The 25,264-nt window shown below is 43.8% G+C and overlaps 1 protein-coding gene across 3 annotated transcripts in view; it reads left to right on the forward strand.

Annotated features, from left to right (window-relative positions):
* PHF20 (PHD finger protein 20) overlaps window positions 1-25,264 on the forward strand; it is a 183,402-nt gene that overhangs the window by 22,081 nt on the left and 136,057 nt on the right. For 2 of the 3 annotated variants that reach the window (XM_031005036.3, XM_055373429.2), the window contains exon 2: window positions 11,561-11,675. In XM_031005036.3, the coding sequence (XP_030860896.1) occupies window positions 11,593-11,675 (83 nt within the window). In that variant the 5' untranslated portion in view covers window positions 11,561-11,592. Of the gene's footprint in view, window positions 1-11,560; window positions 11,676-25,264 lie in introns of those variants that run through there. The other variant, XM_055373432.2, reaches the window with a different exon arrangement.

A 25,264-nucleotide genomic window follows, 5' to 3' on the forward strand; every position in this document is an offset into this window, starting at 1 on the left:
AGGTCGGGAGTTCGAGACCAGCCTGACCAATATGGAGAAACCCCTTCTCTGCTAAAAATACAAAAATTAGCCGGGCGTGGTGGCACATACCTGTAATCCTAGCTACCAGGAGGCTGAAGCAGGAGAATCTCTTGAACCTGGGAGATGGAGGTTGCAGTGAGCCGAGATCGTGCCACTGCACTCCAGCCTGGGCAACAAGAGCAAAACTCCATCTCAAAAAAAAAAAAAAAAAAAAAGAAATGACCCTTATGTATGTGCTTATCTTCTTTCTTAGCTGCCTTCCCCGCTAGAGAACAGGGTCCGGGTGCCTTGTCCTCCCATTGTCTATTTCCAGTACCTGGCACACAGCAGGCACTCAATGAATATTTCTTGAATGAGGGGGGCATAAAGATTTAAGCTGGTCTTTCACCTGAAGTGTCCCTCAATTTAAAGTGGTTGTATTGAGTTAAAAGGCACTGTCACCCTTTAATGGAGGTTGAATCCCAGCCTTGTGGTGAGCACCATTAGATTATCCCAAAGCCTGTTCTGTAGTTTCTGGTGGTTGGCATTTTATTCCTTGAGAGTCCCAGAGACTTTTTTCCTCGAAAGTTCCAGAGTTTATTTCCCTCTACCCCTGTCCCAGAGCTGATTCACTGAAAGGTCTTGTTCCATACCCATCTATCACTTTTAATTCTTTGTTGTCCCTCTTTTCCCTGAGCACAAAGGGATTGCTGAGGGCAAGACTTCCAGTTACTATAGCGACAGTACTCTTTTGCCTCTCCCAAAATAAAACCCAGAGTCTTTGTCGGTACATTAACTGTAAATGTGATATGAATTCAGAAAATGTGGGCGTGGTGGCTCACACCTGTAATCTCAGCACTTTGGGAGGCTGAGGTGGGCAAATCACCTGAGGTCATGAGTTTGAGACCAGCCTGGCCAACATGGCAATACCCTGTCTCTACTAAAAATACAAAAATTAGCTGGGTGTGGTGGTGTGCTCCTGTAATCCCAGTTACTTGGGAGGCTGAGGCAGGAGAATCGCTTGAACCCAGGAGGAGGAGGTTGCAGTGAGCTGAGATTGCACCATTGCACTGTAGCCTGGGGACAGAGCGAGACTCTGTCTTAAAAAAAAAAAAAAAAAGGAAGAAAAATCTGCTATCATTTATTGAGTACCTACTTTTTTTTTTTTTTGAGACGAATCTCACTCTGATGCCTGGGCTAGAGTGCAGTGGTGCCATCTTGGCTCACTGCAACCTTCATCTCCTGGTTCAAGCAATTCTTCTGCCTCACCCTCCTGAGTAGCTGGGATTATAGGTGTGTGCCATGATGCCTGGCTAATTTCTGTATTTTTTTTAGTAGAGACAGGGTTTCACCACATTGGGCAGGCTGGTCTCGAACTCCTGACCTCAAGTGATCTGCCCACTTTGCCCTCCCAAAGTGTTGGGATTATAGGTGTGAGCCACTGCGCCCAGCTGACTACCTACTTTGTGTTAGATATTTTAATAGGGGTTTTGCAGACCTTTCTCATTTAATTCTCATAGCACCCACGATAGGGGCCATTATCCCCATATCATAAGTGAAGAAAGAGAGCTCAACAATGTAGCTTGTAAATAAACTTGGGGTAAGAATCGGAACTCAGGAGCTGCTAGGCTGAGGTTCGATTGCTGGCTCAGCTCCTCACTATGTGAGTGTCCTTAACTTTCTTTTTCCTCATCTTTATAATGGGGATTAATATAGTACTTCTGTGATTTTTGTAAGGATTAAATTAGTTAATATATGTAAGTTTAATTATTATAAAATTTTTTTTTGAGACAGTCTCACTCTGTCGCCCAGGCTGGAGTGCAGTCGTGCGATCTCAGCTCACTGCAACCTCCACCTCCAGGGTTCAAGTGATTGTTCTGCCTCAGCCTGCTGAGTAGCTGGGACTACAGGTGCGTACCACCATGCCCAGCTAATTTTTGTATTTTTTAGTGGAGACGGGGTTTCACTATGTTTACCTGGATGGTCTTGATCTCTTGACCTCATGATCCGCCTGCCTTGGCCTCCCAAAGTGCTGGGATTGCAGGCGTGAGCCACCGCACCCAGACTATAAATTTTTTTTTTAATGCGGGTTTCGTTAGTTTGCATAAGGTTATTTTACATCTGCTCTCTTTCTGTAAGGTTAGTTTATATCTTTATCATAGTAGTAGCTTAATAGCATTCTTTATTTAGTTTATTACATATTTGTTGAGTTTATAATGTAGTCCTACTGTATTGAATTTTGATTAAATATTCTCTTGTTTTTTAATGGATGAACTACATCCAGTTTGCCCAGAATCTTATGTAAAGAGCTATTGGTTTTTCTCATTTTCACAAATGATTTATTTTTATCCTGGACTGTATTCTTCAGCTTGAAATGGCTGAGTCCAAGAGTATAAGCAGTTCCACAGCTTGTTCTTTGCTTCTAGATTAAGGTATAAAAAGATGGCCATGGTCAGGACCTGAAGAGGTGTTCTAGTGTACCTGTTTCCCCGCAGCTGGACCAGTGTTAGGTTTTGTCTTTTCTAAAAAATTAGGTATTTCTGCTTGTTATATAATGGTGTGATAATTTTGACACAACATTTGAAAAGCATCCAGTTGCTTTATCTTCCTGTATTCAAGTTATGTTTATATCTAAAGATATGAATATAAGCATAGCAATGACTTTGGTCAGAGAAAGAGGAAGGACCTTTGAGAAGTACTTTGTCTACTTCTGCGTACATCCTGTTACTTTTGATAAGAGGGATTTCTCCTGCCTCAGAGGACCTTGAAATTGGCTAGCACCTCTGCATGTCAGTTTCCTCCCTGTAACTTAATTTTACTTGTATACCATGGTAACATTACATTAGTCCTAATTATATAATCTGGCAGTTGTGAAGATCCAGTAAATAGTAAAATAGTGTAAGAATTAAATTCTTGCATTTAAAAAATTTGCAGGTTTTTTTTTGGATTTTTTGTAGAGATGAGATTTCACCAAGTTGCCCAGGCTGGTCTTGAACTCTTAGATTCAAGCTACCTGCCCCTTGGCCTCCCAAAATGCTGGGATTACAGGCATGGGCCTATACTCAGCCTCCCAAAGTGCTGGGATTATAGGCATGAGCCAGTGTACCTGGCCAAAAATTTGCATATTTAAATAACATTAAAAAAAAAAAAAGGGCCAGGCGTGGTGGCTCATGCCTGTAATCCCAGCACTTTGGGAGGCCAAGGTGGGTGGATCATTTGAGGTCAGGAATTCAAGACCAGCCTGGCCAACATGGTGAAACTCTGTCTCTACTAAAAATGCAAAAATTAGCTGGGCAGTAGTGGCATATGCCTGTAGTCACAGCTACTCAGGAGACTGAGGCGGGAGAATTGTATGAGCCTAGGAGGCGGAGGTTACAGTGAGCTGAGATCGTGCCACTGCACTCCAGTCTGGGCGACAGAGTGAGACCCTGTCTCAAAAAAAAAAAAAAAGAAAAAAATATGAAGAAACATAAAGAAGCAACCCCACCACCAGAATAAAATAAAATTTTACCATCTAGATAATTCCTGCTGACAATTACTTCTTTGGTGGTTTTTTTTGTTTGTTTTTGTTTTTTGGCTTTTTTTTTTTTTTTTTTTTTGAGATGGACTCTTGCTCTGTCACCCAGACTGGTTTGCAGTGGCACAATGTCAGCTCACTGCAACCTCCGCCTCTTGGGTTCAAGCAATTCTCCTGCCTCAGCCTCCTGAGTAGCTGGGATTACAGGTTCCCACCACCATGCCCGGCTAATTTTTGTATTTTTAGTAGAGATGGGGTTTCACCATGTTGCCCTGGCTGGTCTCGAACACCTGACCTCAGGTGATCCACCTGCCTTGGCCTCCCAAAGTGCTGGGATTACAGGCGTGAGCCACCGCACCTGGCCTTTTTTTTTTTTTTTTTTTTTTTTGAGACAGGTCTGGCTCTGTTGCCCAGGCTAGAGTGCTGTGGTACAATCTCCGCTCACTGCGACCTCTTCCTCCTGGGCTCAAACCATCCTCCCACCTCAGCCTCCCAGGTAGTTAGGACTACAGACACGCACTACCATGCCTGGCTAATTTTTTTGTATTTTTTGTAGAGATGGGATTTCACCATGTTGTCTAGGCTGATCTTGAACTCCTGAGCTCAAGCAATCCACCTACCATAGCCTCCCAAAGTGCTGGGATTACAGGCGTCAGCCACTGTGCCTGGCCCATCGTTCCTTTTAATAGCTATAGTGACATGATTGTAGTTTATTGCAGCCTCAAACTCCTGGGCTCAAGCAATCCCATCTCAGCCTCCCGAGTGGCTGAGACACAATCCTCTTTTGATGTACGTTTTGGTTGCAGAAATTGCAAAGCTCTATTGATCGTTGTTATAGATAATTTGATAGGCTTTGAGGGTATGTCTTCATTATAAGTTACTGGCTGTGGGATTGTTGGGCAGAGAGTATGTTTTTGTAGGTGGTGCCAAATTGCCTCTAGAAAGCTTTTCTAGTTTATGCTTTTGGTAGAAGCATTTGGGCATGGTCTCTTCTCCTCATCCCTGCTAACACTACCTTTAAATTTTTGCCAAATTTGAGAAGTGAAAATTTGCTATTTTAATTTGCATTTCCTTTAATTTAGGGCGATGTTATATGTATATATTATCACATGTTCATTAGACCTTGGTATCTGTACTCGACCTCCAAATCTGCCAGTTCTTACAGTTTGCGCATTTTTTTTTATTTTTTATTTTTTGAAACAGAGTCTCACTCTTGTTGCCCAGGCTGGAGGGCAATGACACAATCTCAGCTCACTGCAACCTCTGTCTCCCGGGTTCAAGCGATTCTCCTGCCTCAGCCTCCCGAGTAGCTGGGATTACAGGCATGTGCCACCACGCCCGGCTAATTTTCTATTTTTAGTAGAGACGGGTTTCTCTGTGTTGGTCAGGCTGGTCTTCAACTTCCGACCTCAGGTGATCCATCCACCTTGGCCTCCCAAATTGCTGGGATTACAGGCGTGAGCCATCGTGCCTGGTCCACTTTGCGCATTTTAAAGTAAGTTGTGGCTAGATGCGGTGCTTCACGCCCATAATCTCAGCACTTTGGGCGGCTGAGGTGGGTGGATCACCTGAGGTTGCGAGTTCAAGACCGGCCTGACCAACATGGAGAAACCCTGTCTCTACTAAAAATACCAAATTAGGTGGGCGTGGTGGCGCACGCCTGTAATCCCTGCTATTCGGGAGGCTGAGGCAGGAGAATCGCTTGAACCTGGGAGGCGGAGGTTGCAGGGAGCTGAGATCATGCCATTGCACTCCAGCCTGGGCGACAGAGCAAGACTCCGTCTCAAAAAAAAAAAAAAAAAAGAGTAAATTGTTTGACTTTTTTGTCCTTGGTTTGTATGCAGTCTTTGTTAATAATGGAAGTTAGCTCTTTGTCATACGGGTTACAATTATTTTCTCCCAGTTTGTCGTTTGTGAAAGTGCCCTTTAAACTGTGCTGCACAGTGTGCATTTCAAGCTTTCATTGTCATTGATGCAGGGGACATTGATGAATACTGTATTTAAGGAAGTAAACTAGGCCCTGTGTCTCCTGTGTAGCAGCGAGTTCCCATTGTAGGGAAATTTGAATGTAAAGGAGTAATTTGAAATCCTGCCAAGGTCTTTTAAAATGGAATCCTATGTGAATACAGATTGCATGAGTTTTTTAAATTCTCTCCATGTCCATATTGAACATGTTCCCTTTTCCTCTTTTTCTGGAAGCTGATGATTTTTGGAAGAAAAAGCTAAGGCCCTGAAGAAAAGTTAAAAGCTACAGAATCTTTAGTCCTATTGCATCTTCAGAAAAATTATGTTTAAAACTAAATGAAAGAAGTAAAAATGTACTACTTATGTAATTTTTTTTGAAATCCCTGCTTCTGTATTGAACTCTTTTTTATTCTTTAGTAGATGTTGTCAATTTAAATAGATACTTTCAGATGATTTCCCCTCTGCCCCTCCCCTCACCCTTTGCTAGAGCTCATTCATGTCTTCTCAGTGTTTGCGTTTGTCTTGCTGGGTGGACTAGAGCTGGGACTGAGTTGGATTCCTAATTTTCAGCATTACAAGCATAGTGACTTACTGATAATACTTGTTAGTGGTTTGTTGGGTGAATTAATGTGAATTTAAAAACAAACTCTGCCACCTTAGAGGGGTGGAGGGGAAATTGGTAATGGGATGGGAAAGCCAGATTAGTTTTGTGTTCTGTGTGATATCAGAGAGTGAAACTTCAGACAGGTGGATCAGAGTTAAAATGAAACACGTTTTAGTTCATACATAGCAAGAATTCTGAGGATTCAGCTTCAAGAGGAATTGGTTTTCTTGAGCTTTTGGGAATAATTTCCTCATCTTCATTCATTCACTGCCTTGCTCCCTCACTCCTGCATTTTAATGGAAGGCCTCCTGAGGTGCCTGGGGGAAGGTAATGTAGAAACAATTAATTCAGAAGTCAGGCCAACCTGGGCTTTTGTTCTGGGGCCTGTCACTTAGCACCTGAACTTTAACCAAGTTACTTTAAGCCTAATTTCCTTATCTGTGATAACATAGTTATTAACAGCTACTAACTATGTAGTTCTTACTTTGTGCCAGTCCTGAGCTCTTTAAATGGATTATATATTTTAATCCTCACATCCACTGCCTGGAGATAGATATTATTATTATCACCATCCCTATTTTACAGAGAGGAAAATAATTTACACAAATTCATTCAGCTAATAAGGGGTTATATAATTTATATAAATTCATTCAGTTAATGATGAGTGGGGCTGGGGATTCAGGGCCAAGCATTTAACCCCATTACATTAAATTCCGTTACTTTGGTAAAAGAAGACTGTCAGGCTACGTAGAGCCTGACAAATAATAGCAGCTCAGTGAATGTTAAGTTTCATCCTGCCTTTCTTGTTGGGCATCACCTTTTTATATAATCTGGGAGGGGAAATTAATAATCAGAATATTACTTGGTATGAATGAAGTCAGAGAACAAGATAATTTGACTTGGTATTGGCCGGGTGCGGTGGCTCACGCTTGTAATCCCAGCACTTTGGGAGGCCGAGGTGGGCAGATCACGAGGTCAGGAGATCGAGACCATCCTGGCTAACATAGTGAAACCACATCTCTACAAAAAATACAAAAAAAAAAAAAAAAAAAAAAATTTGACGTGGTATTTCAGGCAAGCCAAAACGAAGACCTTTCTACTGATTGGATTATACCTGTATGTCAGATTTTTTTTTCTTCAGAGTCTTGCTCTGTCACCCCGGTAGGAGTGCAGTGGCGTGATCTCGGCTCACTGAAACCCCCACCTCCTGGGTTCAAGCAATTCTCATGCCTCAGCTTCCTGAGTATCTGGGATTACAGGCGTGCACCAGCATGCCCGGCTAATTTTCGTAATTTTAGTAAAGACAGGATTTTACCATGTTGGCCAGGCTGGTCTGGAACTCCTGACTTTGAGTGATCAGCCGCCTCGACCTCCCAAAGTGCTGTGATTACTGGCATGAGCTACCGCGCCTGGCCATGTGTATGTCAGATTTGATATCTCATTTTCTTAGAGAATGTTTGGTAAAGGCTGTCAAACCTCTGACATTTCCTTTCCTAGGGTCCAAATAGTTAGAACACTCCTGCCAACACAGCTTTTCAGTTTATTAAGTTTCAGCTTCCTTAATTACAGCTGTCAACCATTTCTGCCTCGGTTTGCTTGCTTTATGTGTTTCCCAATATCAGCCCTTCGGAATTTTTTTTTTTTTTTTTTTTTAAGATGGAGTCTTGCTCTGTTGCCAGGCTGGAATGCAGTGGCGTGATCTCGGCTCACTGCAACCTCTGCCTCCCAGGTTCAAGCGATTTTCTTGCCTCAGCCTCCTGAGTAGCTGGGACTACAGGTGCGTGCCACCATGCCCAGCTAATTTTTGTATTTTTAGTAGAGACGGGGTTTCACCATGTTGGCTAGGATTGTCTCGATCTCTTGACCTTGTGATCCTCCCACCTCGACCTCCCAAAGTGCTGGGACTACAGGCATGAGCCACTGCGCCCAGCCTGGAATGGGTAGTTTAATAGATAGCTTATTGTCCTTCACATGTATAATCCTTTACATTATACACTTGTGAAAAATTTTCATTGTGAAAAACTAAAATTTAGGAAAGTATTTAAGAAGAAAGGAACAATCACCAATAACCTATAACTTATTTTTTTCTTCCTGTCTTTACAAAAGAATCAGTGGCTGGGTACCATGGCTCATGTCTCTAATTCCAGCACTTTGGGAGGCTGAGTCAGGAGGATCACTTGAACCTGGCAGTTTGAGACCAGCCCAGACAAACACATAGCAAGACCCTGTCTCTACCAGATAACAAATTAGCTGGGTGTGGTGGCTTGCACCTGTAGTCCCAGGTGCTTGGGAGGCTGAGTAAGGAGGATCACATGAGCCCAGGAAGTCGAGGCTACAGTGATCCAGGTTTGAGCCACTGTAGACCAGCCTGAGTGACAGAGTGAGCAAGACCTTGTCTCCAAAAAAATAAATTCATATGAGTTTTTTTCTTTTCTTTTCTTTTTTTTTTTTTTTTTTTGAGACAGAATTTCACTCTTGTTGCCCAGGCTAGAATGTAATGGTGCGATCTTGGCTCACTGGAACCTCCACCTCCTGGGTTCAAGTGATTCTCCTGCCTCAGCCTCCCAGGTAGCTGGAATTACAGGCATGTGCCACCATGCCTGGCTAATTTTGTATTTTTAATAGAGATGGGGTTTCTGCATGTTGGTTAGGCTGGTCTCAAACTCCTGACCTCAGGTGATCCGGCAGCCTCGGCCTCCCAAAGTTCTGGGATTATAGGCATGAGCCACCATGCCTGGCCTTTTTTTGTTGTTGTTTTTTTTGTTTTGTTTTTTAAAGAGACAGGTTCTTGCTCTGTCACTCAGGCTGGAGTACAGTGGCACAATCATAACTCACTGCAGTCTCAACCTCCTGGGCTCAAGCGATCCTCCTGCCTCAGCCTTTTCAGTAGCTGGGATTGTAAGCCTGAGCCACCTCATCTGACTGTGTATGAGTTTTAATGTGAGCTCCATGTGGTACAATTTTGCATCCTGCCTTTTTATGTAATATATTGCAAGCAAATTCTTCATAAAATGTGCTGCTATTAAACATTAGACATGTACTCACTTCTGTGATTTTTTTCCATACTCATTTATTGCAAAGAAAGTGTTCTGGTAGGAGGCAGGCATTGCTCTGGCAGTGCTCTGGCATTGCTTGGGCAGTGTGGGCTGTCAAGAGCCAAAGTATAAGGCTGGATGCAGTGGCTCGTGCCTGTAATCCCGTAATCCCGGCACTTTGGGAGGCCCAGGCGGGAGGATTGCTTGAACCCAGGAGTTTGAGACCAGCCTAGGAACATAGATAACTCTCTCTGTAAAAAAAAAAAAAAAAAAAAAAAGCTGGGTGTGCTGATGCATGCCTGTGATTCCAGCTACTCGGGAGGCTGAGGCAGGAGTGAGCTATGATAGCGCCACTGCATTCCAGCCTGGACAACAGAATGAGACCCTGTCTAAAAAAAATTTTAAAAAGTCCAGAGTTTAGTGGGAGGAAGGAGTTAGGCTGGGGTAAGTCTGCTGTAAGGAAGTGGTCTGTTCAAGTGCCCTTAGAGTTCAGAGTGGCTACATGTCCATCAGAACCACCACTAGCTCCTCCGATAGCATTTAGGACTCTGCAGATTAATAGATTAATTACCTCAGTGATCACAAGAAGTGTTCTTTTTTTTTTTCTTTTTCGAGATGGAGTCTTGCTCTGTCACCCAGGCTGGAGTGCAGTGGCGTGATCTTGGCTCACTGCAACCTCTGCCTCCCAGGTTCAAGCTATTCTTCTGCCTCAGCCTCCCAAGTAGCTGGGATTACAGGCGCCTGCCGCCACGCCCCGCTAATTTTGTATTTTTAGTAGAGATGGGGTTTCACCATGTTGGCCAGGCTGGTCTCAAACTCCTGACCTCGTGATCCGCCTGCCTCGGCTTCCCAAAGTGTTGGGATTACAGGCTTGAGTCACCGCACCCAGCCGGAAGTGTTCTTTTATGGGGGCCACTTTTCTTGTAAATGGCCTAATCCAGTACACCTTTTTTTTCCATCAAAAGGAAATTGGCTTTACTGTTTGGTTCTGATCATAAATATAAATTTTATTCATTGCAGCACAAGTACACGAGACAGGATTGAGAAAGGAGAGATTCAAATTGTGACTTCAGATTCAAAGGCAATTAAAGGAATTAAACGTGAATATTTTTACTGTTTTATTGTTCTATGATTTAAAAAAATCTGGGTAAAACTTATAGGAAAATACAAATGATCAGAATGGACTCAAGAAGTAGGAAATATAGCTGGGTGTGGTGGCAGGCGCCTGCAATCCCAGCTACTTGGGAGGCTGAGGCAGGAGAATCACTTGAACCCGAGAAGCAGAGGTTGCAGTAAGCCAAGATCATGCCATTGCACTCCAGCCTGGGCGAGAAGAGCGAGACTCCTTCTCGAAAAACAAACCAACAAACAAAAAAAGAAGTAGGAAATATACATAGATCAAAGAAAGTATAAACAATTCTGGGCGCAGTGGTTCACGCCTGTAATACCAGCACTTTGGGAGGTTGATGTGGGCAGATCACTTGAGGTCAGGTGTTTGATACCAGCCTGGCCAACATGGTGAAACCCAATCTCTACTCAAAATACAAAAATTAGCTGGGTGTGGTGGCATGCGCCTGTAGTCCCAGCTACTCAGGAGGCCTAGGCTCCAGAATTGCTTGAACCTGGGAGGTGGAGGATACGGTGAGCTGAGATGGCACCACTGCACTCAGCCTGGGTAAAAGAGTATGACTCTGTCTCAATAAATAAATAAATAAATAAATAAATAGACAGACCTCGTACAGCCTTCCAAAAGTAGCACCAAGTATTAATATCTCAACTTTTGTTTGCTTCGTTTTTAATTTTTTTTGTTTTTAAGAGACGAGCGTTTGCTATGTTTCCCAGGCTGGTCTTGAACTCCTGGGCTCAAAGAAACAATTTGGCTCTGCCTTCCAAGTAGCTGGGACTATAGGCATACATTACTGTGCCTGGCATTTGTTTGCTTCCTTTGTAACTCTTTAAATTTCATTGCAATTACAGTTTGCAGTTATTTTATTTATCAGTTTACTGGCTAAAGTTTTGTGTTTCCCCGGTAGACTGAAGGGTTCTTGAGGGCAGGAGCTGTGTCTCTTTGGTCTTGATTGTTTCCTTAAATAGTCGCTGAGCAAATATTTGTTGAATAATGCATCAGCAGATGACTGAATTTAACTGTGAAAGCAGTTGTTTTTTTGTAGTTCTGAGGGGTGGCCCTTGGCCCTTGTAGGTGAGTGGTAAGCAGTGTTGAGGGAGCGTCTTCTTAGTTCCAGAAACCACAGGAAGCTGCACGATGGAGGAATAGGAACCAGTGGAAGGCACACCTGTGTTAGAATGAGGACACCAACAGGGTTTCATGGAGCTTTGTGTTTTGAATAATGCCTGTTTGTTTTTTTATGTGTGGTGAATGATGCTACACTCTGGGTGGACTTTGCCTAAGTTTCATAAATGTTTAATTGGCTTTTTCAGGAGAATAAAGGCAGCCCCGTTGATGACTGAAAATGACAAAGCATCCACCTAACAGACGAGGAATCAGCTTTGAAGTGGGAGCCCAGTTGGAAGCCCGGGACCGTTTAAAAAACTGGTACTTTTACATTTTTCTGTTAATTAAAGCCCTTCAGTAAAGGATTTTTGCCAGCACTGATAGAGTGGTAGCTTAGGCTTTTTTTGTGGTGTTTTTCTACTTCCTGACTCTTGGAAGATGGGAGGAAACGTCAGTCTTTTCTCTTTGGTGCAGGGATCCCAGTGTCAGGGTGACTGTCCTGTAACCCCCTGTATATATTTGTTTCCCCCTTTTGCCTGTTCATCTGAAAGAGTTCTGGGAAAAAGAAGCAGGAATGGCTACAGGGAAGGGAAGAGTTAATAGTGGCAGCTCTCTTGCTCTTGGCTGCCTGTCTGAAAAAAGAGGAAAGATCAGGGATGGAATAGAGAAGAAAAAGGGGTTCGATTGGAGCAGCTCATGTGTTGTGAACACCCCATCCTGTTTTCTGGGCATGATCTTGTATGCTGAAATACAGTCATCATGTAAGGGCACACTGTCAGGGTGATTAGGTTCAGAAGCTGAGGGGTTATAGTCCCAGCTGTGTCATTGACTTGTGACCTCTGGCTGGTAATTAGCTGCTTTGTGCATTGGCTTATCTATAAATGTGGGTATTGGTAATATTGACCTCATAGGGTTATTCTGAGAATCAAATGATAGAATATGTAAGGAAAGACCTTATAGACTGTGAAGTGATTGTTGTGGTTGAGGGCATCCTAGAATTTGGTCATTTGTTGGTGCTCAAGGTGAGCGTGGGGTTTTCAGAACTTATACCTCTTTAAGGGTTTTTGCTTTTTTTTTTTAGACAGAGATTCGCTCTGTCACCCAGGCAGATCTTGGCTCACTGCAACCTCTGCCTCCCAGGTTCAAGCAGTTCTCGTGCCTCAGCCTCCTGAGTAGCTGGTATTGCAGATGTGTGCCACCATGCCTGGCTAATTCCTTTTTGAGCTAAAGAAGGAAGAGTTTAACCCTTTTTGAGATTCTTTCAAAATAGATTGATCAGCTCTTCAGGTGTAGGAAGATAAGACAGGAGAAGAGAGGCATGGAAGCAGTTGGTACAGAAAACTGTCTTTGCTATTAGAATTAGGTACACTTGGCTGGGCGCGGTGGCTCACGCCTGTAATCCCAGCACTTTGGGAGGCCGAGGTGGGTGGATCACCTGAGGTCTGGAGTTAGAGACCAGCCTGGCTAAAGTGGCGAAACCCCGTCTCTACTAAAAATACAAAAAATTAGCCGGGCATGGTGGTGCATGCCTGTAATCCTAGCTTCTCGGGAGGCTGAGCCAGGAGAATTGCTTGAACCCGGGAGGTGGAGGTTGCAGGGAGCCGAGATTGCGCCACTGCACTCCAGCCTGGGCAACAGAGTGAGACTCGGTCTGAAAAAGAAAAAAGAATTAGGTACACTTGGCCAGTTGTGGTGGCTCACGCCTATAATCCCAGCACTTTGGGAGGCTGAGGTGGGCGGATCATGAGGTCAGGAGTTCAAGACCAGCCTGGCCAACATAATGAAACCCCGTCTTTACTAAAAATATAAAAATCAGCCGGGCATGATGGTGCACGCATGTAGTCCTAGCTACTCAGGAGGCTGAGGCAGGAGAATCACTTGAACCTGGGAGGTGGAGGCTGCATTGAGCCAAGATCGCGCCACTGCACTCCAGCCTGGGTGACTGAGCGAGACTCCGTCTCGAAAAAAAAAAAAGAAAAAAGAAAAAATAATTAGGTAATTAGGTACACTTTCAACACAGTTGTTTTTGGGCTATTTTTTTTTTTTTGGAGACAAGAGTCTTGCTCTTTCATTCAGGCTGGAGTGTAGTGGCGTGATCTCGACTCACTGCAGTCTTCGCCTCCTAGGTTCAAGCGATTCCTCTGCCTCAGCCTTCTGAGTAGCTGAGATTACAGGCATGCACCACGATGCCCGGCCAATTTTTTGTATTTTTAGTAGAGACGGGGTTTCACCATGTTGGCCAGGCTGGTCTCCAACTCCTGACCTCAGATGATCTGCTCGCCTTGGCCTCCCAAAGTGCTGGGATTACAGGCGTGAGCCACCAAGCCCGCCTATTTTTGGGCTATTTGTATTATCTATAATTAGTTCCTTTTTTGGTTTCAGTATATATATGTATGTGTGTGTGTGTATATATATATAATATACTGTGTGTGTATATATATTATATATTGTATGTATATATATTATATAAGTAGTATCATACAACTTGTTTTTTTTCTGTGTCTTTGTTTTTTATATTCAATATGTTTTTGTGATTTACCCATACTTAACTCCGCACCCTCCTCGCCCACCCCTGATATAGGGTCTTACTCTATTGCTCAGGCTGGAGTGTAATGGCACAATCATAGTTCACTGTGGCCTCCAACTCCTGGGCTCAAGTGATCCTCCTGCCTTAGCCCTCCATGTATCTGGGACTACATCTTAACTTCTGTATAGAGTTTTATTGTATGAATATACCACATTTTGTTTATCTAGTCCCCTACTAATGGACATTTGTTTGTTTGTTTGTTTATTTATGATGGAGTGTAGCTCTGTCACCCAGGCTGGAGTGTGGTGGCACAATCTTGGCTCATTGCAACATCCGCCTCCTGGGTTCAAGCAGTTCTGCCTCAGCCTCCTGAGTAGCTGGGATTACAGGTGCCCACCTTGCCCAGCTAGGGTATGGGTTTTTTTTTTTTTTTTTGAGACGGAGTCTTGCTCAGTCACCCAGGCTGGAGTGCGGTGGCTCGATCTCTGCTCACTGCAAGCTCCGCCTCCTGGGTTCACGCCATTCTCCTGCCTCAGCCTCCCGAGCAGCTGGGACTACAGGCACCCACCACCATGCCCAACTAATTTTTTTGTATTTTTTTAGTAGAGATGGGGTTTCACGGTGTTAGCCAGGATGGTTGCGATCTCCTGACCTCGTGATCCACCCTCCTCGGTCTCCCAAAGTGCTGGGATTACAGGCGTGAGCCACCGCGCCCAGCCTAATTTATGTACTTTTAGTAGAGATGGGGTTTCGCCATTTTGGCTGGTCTCAAATTTGTGACCTCAGGTGATCCACCCACCTTGGCCTCCCAAAGTGCTGGGATTACAGGTGTGAGCCACCGCTCCTGGCCCGTTTATTTATTTATTATTTTTTATTGTATTTTTCTTAAATGGGTGCTTAAATTCCAGTTTTTCACCTGAGACACAGTGCTGCTGTGAATGTCTCTTTGTGCACATACACAGACTTTTACTTGGGCAGTGGCTTTTGACCACAACCTACAGTAAGAAATGTATTTTAAATCCAGTGTGGTACTCAACCATATGTACATAAAAATTTATTTTTATTTTGTTTTTATTATTATTTTTTTGTAACGGTGTCGAGACAGCGTCTCACTTTGTTGCCCAGGCTGTAATGCAGGGTCGTGATCTTGGCTCACTGCAATCTCCGCCTCCCAGGTTCAAGCGATTCTCGTGCCTCAGCCTCCTGAGTATGTGGGATTATAGGTGTGCACCACCATGCCTGGCTATTTTTTTTTTATTTCTAGTAGAGCCGGTGTTTCACCATGTTGGCCAGGCTGGTCTTGAACTCCTGGCCTCAGGCGATCTGCCCAACTCGGCCTCCTGAGTGCTGGGACCACAGGCCAGATCCATGGCACCCGGCCTATTTTTATTTTTCGAGACAAGGTCTCACTCTGTTGCTCAGGTTGGAGTGCGGTAGTGGGAACAGAGCTCATTGCACTTTTGACCTCCCTTGGCTTAAGCAGTCCTCCTGCTTCAGCTGGGACCACAGGCACATGCCACCACGCCTGATTAATTATTATTATTATTATTATTTTGAGATGGAGTCTTGCTCTGTCGCCCAGGCTGGAGTGCAGTGGCGCAATCTCGGCTCACTGCAAGCTCCGCCTCCCGGGTTCACGCCATTCTCCTGCCTTAGCTTCCCGGCTAATTTTTTGTAATTTTAGTAGAGACGGGGTTTCACTGTGTTAGCCAGGATTTACCTCGTGATCTGCCCGCCTTGGCCTCCCAAAGTGCTGGGATTATAGGTGTGAGCCACTATGCCCAGCCACACGCCTGATTAATTTTTAAATTTTTAGTAGAGATGAGGTCTCACTATGTTGCCAAGGCTGATCTCGAATTCCTGGGCTCAGGTGATCCTCCTGCCTTGGCCTCCCAAAATGCTGGGGTTACAGGCATAAGTCACCATACCTGATCTATATAAATTTAACTGAAACACAAATTTTATGAAGTAGTATTTAACCTTAATATATGCATTATACTCTGGTATTTTTTTCTGTTCTTTTTTTTTTCGTTTGGGACAGAGTCTTGCTCTGTCGCCCAGTCTGGAGTGCAGTGGCACAATCTTGGCTCACTGCAACCTCTGCCTCCTGGGTTCAAGCGATTCTCCTGCCTCAGCCTCCTGAGTAACTGGGATTACAGGCGCCCGCCACCACACCCAGCTAATTTTTGTATTTTTAGTAGAGACAGGGTTTCACTGTGTTGGCCAGGATGGTCTGGAACTCCTGACCTTGTGATCTGCCCTCCTCAGCTTCCCAAAGTGCTGGGATTACAAGCGTGAGCCACCATGCCTGGCATTTTTTTTTTTTTTTTTTTTTTTTTTTTTTTGATATGTCTCACTCTGTTGCCTAGGCTGGAGTGTAATGGTGCAGTTACAACTCATTGCAGCCTTGACTTCCAGGCTCAGGTGATCCTCTCACCTCAGCCTTCTGAGCAGATGGGACTACCAGCACATACCATCATGCTAGGCTAATTTTTTGTATTTTTAGTAGAGATGAGGTTGGCCAAGCTGGTCTTGAACTCCTGACCTCAAGTGTTTCACCTGCCTCGGCTTCCCAAAGTGCTGGGATTACAAGTGTGAGTCACCATGCCTGGCACATATTTAGGTTTTTAATCCACCTGGAATTCATTTTATGTATAGTATGAACTTATATCTAATTATTATTTTTTAATTCAATGAATAACCAGTTGCTCCAATATCATGTTTAGAATAGTCCATTCTTTCCCCATTGACCTGCAATACCACTTGTATGTATTAAGCCTCATATTTACATAGGCCTGTTCTCAGCTCTTTAGTCTATTCCATTGATTTATGTTTACTCCTGTGCTTGTAATAACACATTATTTAATTGATATTGCTTTAACATAACTCTTGATATCTGGTAAGACAGGTTTTATTTTATTTGTTGTATTCTTAGACCTTTACTCTTTTTTTTTTTTTTTTTTTTTTTGAGACGGAATCTTGCTCAGTCGCCCAGGCTGGAGTGCAGTGGCACGATCTTGGCTCATTGCAAGCTCCGCCTCCCGGGTTCACGCCATTCTCCTGCCTCAGCCTCCCGGGTAGCTGGGACTACAGGTGCCCGCCACCACGCCCGGCTAATTTTTTGTATTTTTAGTAGAGACGGAGTTTCACTGTGTTAGCCAGGATAGTCTCGATCTCCTGACCTTGTGATCTGCCTGCCTTGGCCTCCCAAAGTGCTGGGATTACAGGCGTGAGCCACCGCACCCGGTCAGCCTTTACTCTTTAATGTGAATTTTTGTAGTATTGTTGAGTGTCTTGAAAAGTGTTTTTGGAGTTTTGAAGTAAATTGTATTTAATTGGTATCTTGATAAAAAGTTTTCATTCATGAAAATACATCTTTATACTTATTCATGTTTTACTTTATGAACTTTAGTGATGTTTTATACCTCCATAAAGATTTTGTATGTTATCTGTTAGATTTATTCCTAAGTACTGTCTAGTTTTTTGTTGCTTCTATGAATGGATCTTTTTTTTTTTTTTTCTGAGATGAAGTCTTGCTCTGTCACCCAGGCTAAAGTGCAGTAGAGTGATTTGGGCTCACTGCAACCTCTACCTCCCAGGCTCAAGCAGTTCTCCCTGCCTCAGACTCCCGAGTAGCTGGGATTACAGATGCCCGCCACCATGCCTGGAATTTTTGTATGTTTTAGTAGAGGCGGGGTTTTGCCATTTTGTCCAGGCTGGTCTTGAACTCCTGACCTCAGGTGATCTGCTCACCTCGGCTTCCTAAAGTGCTGGGATAACAGGCGTGAGCCACTGCACCTGGCCAGATCTTTATATATATATTTTTTCTCTTTGGTTATTGCTGGCATGAAGCAATATTGTTGTTAACAAAATTCAGTATGTGGATTTTATATAGTTTGAAAACAAAAGCAGACTGCTTAAAAAAGATTTATGACATTTATGAGATTGTTGGAAGTTTGAACATTGATTGGTTATTTGATATTAAAGAATCGTTAACATTTTAGATGTGGAAGTGATATTGTAATTTTGTTTTTTAAGAGTTCTTATTTCTTAGAGATTATATACCTACATTTATGAATAAAATGATACGTTGTGATTTGCTTCAAGATAATATGAAGATTCTGTGATTATATGCAGTAGGAAGAAAAAGGAGATAATATAAAGGGGGAGAAGGGTGGGAAGATAGAGGAAGCAAAAGCGGCCATGTGTAATGGGTACATGAGTCTTTATCGCTATTGAGTCTTGTATCTGGTCTTACACAGAAACCTTTCTCCATTTTCATGTTCATCTTAATGGTTCTTTTGGATTTTCTACATAGACCATCATGTATCTGCAAACAACTGTTTTGCCTCTTCCTTTCCAATCCTCTGCTTCTCATTTCTTTTCCTTTCTTCCTTCCTTAATTTTTTTCTTTCCTTCCCATTTTCCCTTCTGTGTTCATTGACTAGGATCATAGCAGCAAGATGTTAAATGATAGTGATGATAGCAGCCTTCCATAGTTTGTTGTTTGACTTTAACAGGAACGCATCCGAGAGTTCACCATTAAGTATGATGTTTATCATAGGATCATGGTAGATGTGTTTAGTCAGATTGCAGAAGTTTATGCCTATTCCTTGTTTGCTGGAAGTTTTTTTTTTTTTTCAGCCTGAGTAATGTTGAATTTAATGCTTTCAGGCATCTAATTAACTGACCATGCGTATTTTCCCCTTTAATCTTTATTTATTTATTTATTTTTATTTTTATTTTTTGAGACGGAGTCTTGCCCTGTCGCCCAGGCTGGAGTGCAGTGGTGCATCTTGGCTCACTGCAAGCTCCGACTCCCGGGTTCGTGCCATTCTCCTGCCTCAGCCTCCCGAGTAGCTGGGACTACAGGCGCCCGCCACCACGCCTGGCTAATTTTTTCTATTTTTAGTAGAGGCGGGGCTTCACCATGTTGGCCAGGATGGTCTCGATCTCCTGACCTCGTGATCTGCTCGCCTCGGCCTCCCAAAGTGCTGGGATTACAGGCGTGAGCCACCGCACCTGGCCCCGATTTTTTTTTTCTTAACCGTGTCTTTACGGAAAAGAGGAAAACGTTATGGCCATCTTGTACAAATTTCTAGGAACAAATTTTAAACTTAACATTTGGCCAGATGCGGTGGCTCATGCCCGTAATCCCAGCACTTTGGGAGGCCAAGGCGGGTGGATCATGAAGTCAGGAGTTCAAGACCAGCATGGTGAAACCCCGTCTCTACTAAAAATACAAAATAAATTAGTTGGGTGTGGTGGCACATGCCTATAATCCCAGCTACCCCCGAGTCTGAGGCAAGAGAATTGCTTAAACCTGGGAGGTGGAGGTTGCAGTGAGCCAACATCACGACACCATTGTACTCCAGCCTGGGCGACAGAGCAAGGCTCTGTCTTGGAAGAAAAAAAAAAAAAGTTTCAACTTAACATTTAAAAGATATTCTGGGCCTGGTGTGGTGGCTCACACCTGGAATCCCAGCATTTTGGGAGGCCAAGCCTGGTGGATTACCTGAGGTCAGGAGTTTGAGACCAGCCTGGCCAACATGGTGAAACCCTGTCTCTACTAAAAGTACAAAAATCAGTCAGACATGGTGGTGTGTGCCTGTAGTCCCAGCTACTTGGGAGGCTGAGGCAGGAGAATCGTTTGAACCTGGAAGGCAGAGGTTGCAGTGAGCTGAGTTTGTGCCACTACACTTCAGCCTGGGTGACAGAGCAAGACTTTGTCTCAAAAAAAAAGATAATCCAGCTGGGCATGGTGACTCATGCCTGTAATCCCAACACTTTGGGAGGGTGAGGTGGGAGGACTGATTGAGTCAAGGATTTCAAGACCAGCCTGGAGAATATAATGAGACCCTGTCTCAAAAAAAAAAAAAAAAAAAAAAAAATCTGGGCATGGTGGTACATGCCTGTAGTCCCAGCTACTTGGGAGGCTGAGGCAGGAGGACTGCTTGAGCCTAGGAGTTTGAGGTTGCAGTGAGCTGCAATTGTGCTGATAGCCGCAGGTGGCAGTCAAATGCCTAGGCAGATGGGGACAGTTCCCTGGTGAAACCTGACTGTCAAACCAAGGACAGTTTGTTTGTTTATTTATTTTTTGAGACGGAGTTTTGCTCTTGTCGCCTAGGCTGGAGTGCAGTGGCGCGATCTCAGCTCACTGCAACCTCTGCCTCCTGAGTTCAAGCGATTCTCCTGCCTCAGCCTCCCAAGTAGCTGGGACTACAGGCAGGTGCCACCACACCCAGCTAATTTTTGTATTTCTAGTAGAGATGGGGTTTCATTATGTTGGCCAGGCTGGTCTCAAACTCGTGACCTCAGGTGATCTGCCCGCCTCCGCCTCCCAAAGTGCTGGGATTATAGGCATAAGCCACTGTGCCTGGCCTCCAAAGACAGTTTAAAGCCTGAAAGCCAAGCTACAATTCCTGGGTAAATCCACGGACTGGATTGAGAACCTCTCTTCCAGTTTGGCAAGGTTTCCTCTGATTGATCCCCACCCTTCACCTGTTTTACATGTTGTTACCCTTGCCTGATTGGTTTTTTACACTGTCATGCCCACCTTTGAGTGACGCCTTTGTTTTAGCCTTTTTGTTATACGCGCAAACCAATCAGCATACATTCCCCATTCTGAACCCATAAAAGCCCTGCCACACTGAGAGGGAGACTACCCGTCTTCAAGTGGGAGAGTACCCTCACGTGGGTGCTCTTATGAGCCTCATTTTAGCAGTAAGAAAAAGGAGGCTCAGAGAGATGAAGTTATTTGCCCAAGGTCACACAGTGGTAGGACTAGGGTTTGAATCAAAGTAGACTGAGTTCATAGCATTTTTGTAATAACCAAATTTCTCCAGAGTGTCTGAATGTTCCTGACTCCTAAATCAAAAAACAAAACAAAACAAAACACTGGAAAATGCATTCTGATTATGTTCACCTGATTTCCTAATCTAGAGTACTGGACATTTAATTGTTTGGTAAAATCTTTGACTTTGAATGCTTTGCCAAAAACAATGGAGAGTTTGTTTTATTATCTCTAGACTGAGAGTGGTTATGTTTTCACCCTGGTAAGTGATTTGCTTACATTATAGTAGATAGTATTGCTGCAAGGTACAACCATATTTTTTGTGTGTGTCTGTGTCTCTGTGTGTGTGTATGTGTGTATTTTCAGTCCATTGAAATGAAATGTGTGGGAATTAGGTTCCGCTTTTTTTTTTATTTTCGTTTTTTTGAGACAGAGTCTTGCTCTGTCGCCAGGCTGGAGTGCAGTGGCATGATCTCGGCTCACTGCAACCTCCGCCTCCAGGGTTCAAGCTATTCTCCTGCCTCAGCCTCCCGAGTAGCTGGGACTACAGGTGTGCGTCACCACGCCCAGCTAATTTTTGTATTTTTAGTAGACATGGGGTTTCACTATGTTGGCCAGGATGATCTTGATCTCTTGACCTCATGATCTGTCCGCCTTGGCCTCCCAAAGTACTCAGATTACAGGCATGAGCCACCACGTTGGGCTAGGACCCACTTTTTAATTGCTTATGTCCTTGTGACTTCTTGCCTCTGAATCCTTGAATTATTTGTTCTTATTTTTGGGCCCTAAAGAAACTAAGTCCCAGCTTTTTTTTTTTTTTGAGATGGAGTTTTGCTTTTGTTGCCTAGACTGGAGAGCAATGGCACAATCTCGGCTCCCTGCAACCTCTGCCTCCCTGGTACAAGCGATTCTTCTGTCTCAGTCTCCCAAGCAGCTCGGATTACACGCATGCGCCACCACGCTCAGCTAATTTTTTTTGTATTTAGTAGGGACAGGGTTTCACCATGTTAGGCTGGTTGAGAACTCCTGACCTCAGGTGATCCACCTGCCTTGGCCTCCCAAAGTGCTGGGATTACAGGCATGTGCCACTGTGCCTGGCCCAGTCCCTGCTTTTTATTTATTTATTTATTTTTATTTTTTAATTTTTTTGAGATGGAGTCTCGCTCTGTCTCCCAGGCTGGAGTGCAGTGGCTCGATCTCTGCTCACTGCAAGCTCTGCCTCCCGGGTTCCCACCATTCTCCTGCCTCAGCCTCCCGAGTAGCTGGGACTACAGGCACCCGCCACCACGCCCGGCTAATTTTTTTGTATTTTTTTAATAGAGACGGGGTTTCACCGTGTTAGCCAGGATGGTCTCGATCTCCTGACCTCGTGATCCACCCACCTCAGCCTCCCAAAGTGCTGGGATTACAGGCATGAGCCACAGCGCCCGGCCCCTGCTTTTTATTAAGAAAATTTTCTAACATAATGAAAAGTTGAGAGAACATTATACCTTCCACCTGTATTCACTAATTGTTAACCCATTTGTTTTATATACTTATTTAATTTAGCAATAATTGTATAATATCTAATATCCAGAGATATTCAGATGTTCTTGTTGTTCCAAAAATGTCCCTTATAGTATTTTTCCAGACAGGATCCACATTACTTTTTTATTTTTATGTCTCTTTAGTTGCTTTGATTCCATGATAATCTTTCTTCTTCCCGGGAGGCAGAGCTTGCAGTGAGCAGAGATCGAGCCACTGCACTCCAGCCTGGGAGACAGAGCGAGACTCTGTCTCAAAAAAATAAAAAAATTTTTCCCCTTCACAACATTATTTGTTTAATTTTTAAGAGTTCCGAACAGTTGTTTTTTAGAATGTCCCACATTCTGGTTTAGTCACATTGTTTTATCATTGTGAGTTTAACTTGTTTCTTGTATTCTCTTCTATTTCCTGTAAACTGGAAATGAGGTCTAGACTTCAGATTAAACATTTTTTTTGCAGAGTGTTTCAGTGGTAATGCCGTGTGTTTCATATTGCATCACATCGGGGGACACATAAAGCTAGGTCGTCCCACTGTTCCGTGTATCACTTGGATAAGGTAATGACTTCCATCTCTCACCATTATAAAGGTGTATTTTTCCTTGTGCAAGTAGTAGATAATCTGTGGGGATACTCTGGTACGTGTCAATATCCTATTATGCCCCCACATCATTTACCTAATGATTTAGCATCCATTGATAATCCCTGCCTGAATCAGTTATTACTCTGGAGATGGAAAAATGGTAATATTCTGGTTTTGTCATTCTGTTATATTAGGTGATGTTCTTCTGTAAGAAGAGCTTTCATTTTTATTGTTATTTTTTTTGATACAGAGTCTTGCTCTGTCACCCAGGCTGGAGCACAGTGGTGCGATCTCGGCTCACTACAAGCTCTGCCTCTCAGGTTCACGCCATTCTCCTGCCTCGGCCTCCTGAGAGCTGGGACTACAGGCGCCCGCCACCACGCCCGGCTAATTTTTTTGTATTTTTTAGTAGAGACTGGGTTTCACCATGTTAGCCAGGATGGTCTCGATCTCCTGACCTCGTGATCTGCCCATCTCGGCCTCCCAAAGTGCTGGGATTACAGGCGCGGTGAGCCACCGAGCCCGGCCCATTTTTATTCTTTTAAAGTGCACTTAGGAATAAGATTATTGAGTGTGGTGGTGTAGTCAATTCCATTCATTATTATTAATTTTTGTGCTAAAATTATTCCAAATTTGTCCAGTGGGATGCTGTTTAAACTAGCTCCTTTGTTCTTTTGACAATTCCTGTTAGTCCCTTAGCATTTTCTTGTTTTCTGGCACTACTAGAAACTCCAAACTTACTTTCTACTTTTCTTATCCCAGACCCTGGATGCAGCTGGTTCTCCAAGGCTTGGTTTCTTTAATTAGGAAAGGGTATTTAGAAATTGACCTCTGAGCTGGGCACGGTGGCTCACGCCTGTAATCCCAGCACTTTGGGAGGCCGAGGCAGGTGGATCAGAAGGTCAGGAGTTCCAGACAAGCCTGGCCAACATAGTGAAACCCTGTCTCTACGAAAAATACAAAAATTAGCCAGGCGTGGTGGCACGCACTTGTAGTCTCAGCTACTCAGGAGGCTGAGGCAGGAGAATTGTTTGAGCCTGGGAGGTGGAGGTTGCAGTGAGCCGAGATAGCGCCATTGCACTCCAGCCTGTGTGTGAGCCAAGGTCACACCATTGCACTCCAGCCTGGGTGACAGAGTGAGACTCCGTCTCAAAAAAAAAAAAAAAAAAAAAAAGGAAATTGACCTCTGAGGTTGAGGCTGCAGTTAGCTATGATCACACCACTGCTTGGGTGATAAGAATAAGACTCTATCTCTAAATAAATAAAATAAATAAATAAATAAAATAAAACATTGGTTTTTAAAAAAAGAAATTTAGCTCTGGGCACTGGGTGTGTTTATTGCTGCTAGGATGTTATTGTCTTAAACAACTTTTTAGTAGATGGGGGTAAGAAATCTATTTTTTGAAAAATTGTGAGTTCACTTTGATACTTCCAATTTATTTATTTATTTTTTTGAGATAGTCTTGGTCTGTCTCCCAGGCTGGAGTGCAGTGGTACGATCTTGGCTCACTGCAACCTCTGCCTCCCTAGTTCAAGCAATTCTCCTGCCTCAGCCTCCCAAGTAGCTGGGACTACAGGCGCATGCCACCATGCCTGGCTAATTTTGTATTTTTAGTAGAGATGGGGTTTCACCCTCTTGGCCAGGCTGGTCTCGAACTCCTGACCTCAAGTGATCCGCCTGCCTTGGCCTCCCACAGTGCTGGGATTACAGGCGTGAACTGCTGCGCCCGGCCTATAATATTAAATCTAAGTTGGAAATATCAGGCCTGGGTAACAGAGTAAGACACTGTCTCAAAAATAAATAAATAGGCCATGCATAGTAGCTCAAGCCTGTATTCCCAGCACTTTGGGAGGCTAAGGTGGGCGGATCACCTGAGGTCAGGAGTTTGAGACCAAACTGGCCAACATGATGAAACCCCGTCTCTACTAAAAATACAAAAATTAGCCGGGTGTGGTGGCAGGTGCCTGTAATTCCAGCTACTCGGGAGGATAAGGCAGGAAAATTGCTTGAACCAAAGGAGGCAGAGGTTGCAGTGAGCTGAGATTGCGACACTGGACTCCATCCTGGGTGACAGAGGGAGACTCCGTCCCCCGAAAAATTATAAATAAATAAGTAAATAAATAGATGAAACAAAAAGAACTAACATAGAATATGCGTGGTGTAACTATGCTAAACGAAACTCAAAATATGGCCAGACACGGTGACTCATGCTTGTAATCCTGGCACTTTGAGAGGCTGAGGTGGGCAGATCACTTGAGGTCAGGAGTTGGTGACCAGCCTGGCCATTATGACGAATCCACGTCTCTACTTAAAATACAAAAAATTAGCTGGACATCGTGGCATGTGCCTGTAATTCTTTTATTCTTTTTTTTTTGAGGCAGAGTCTTGCTGTGTCTCCCAGGCTGGAGTGTAGCGCGAGTGATCTCAGCTCACTGCAACCTCCACCTCCCTGGTTCAGGTGATTCTCCTGCCTCAGTCTCCTGAG

Source organism: Gorilla gorilla, chromosome 21 (genome assembly GCF_029281585.2).
Source record: "Gorilla gorilla gorilla isolate KB3781 chromosome 21, NHGRI_mGorGor1-v2.1_pri, whole genome shotgun sequence".
Taxonomy (NCBI): domain Eukaryota; kingdom Metazoa; phylum Chordata; class Mammalia; order Primates; family Hominidae; genus Gorilla; species Gorilla gorilla.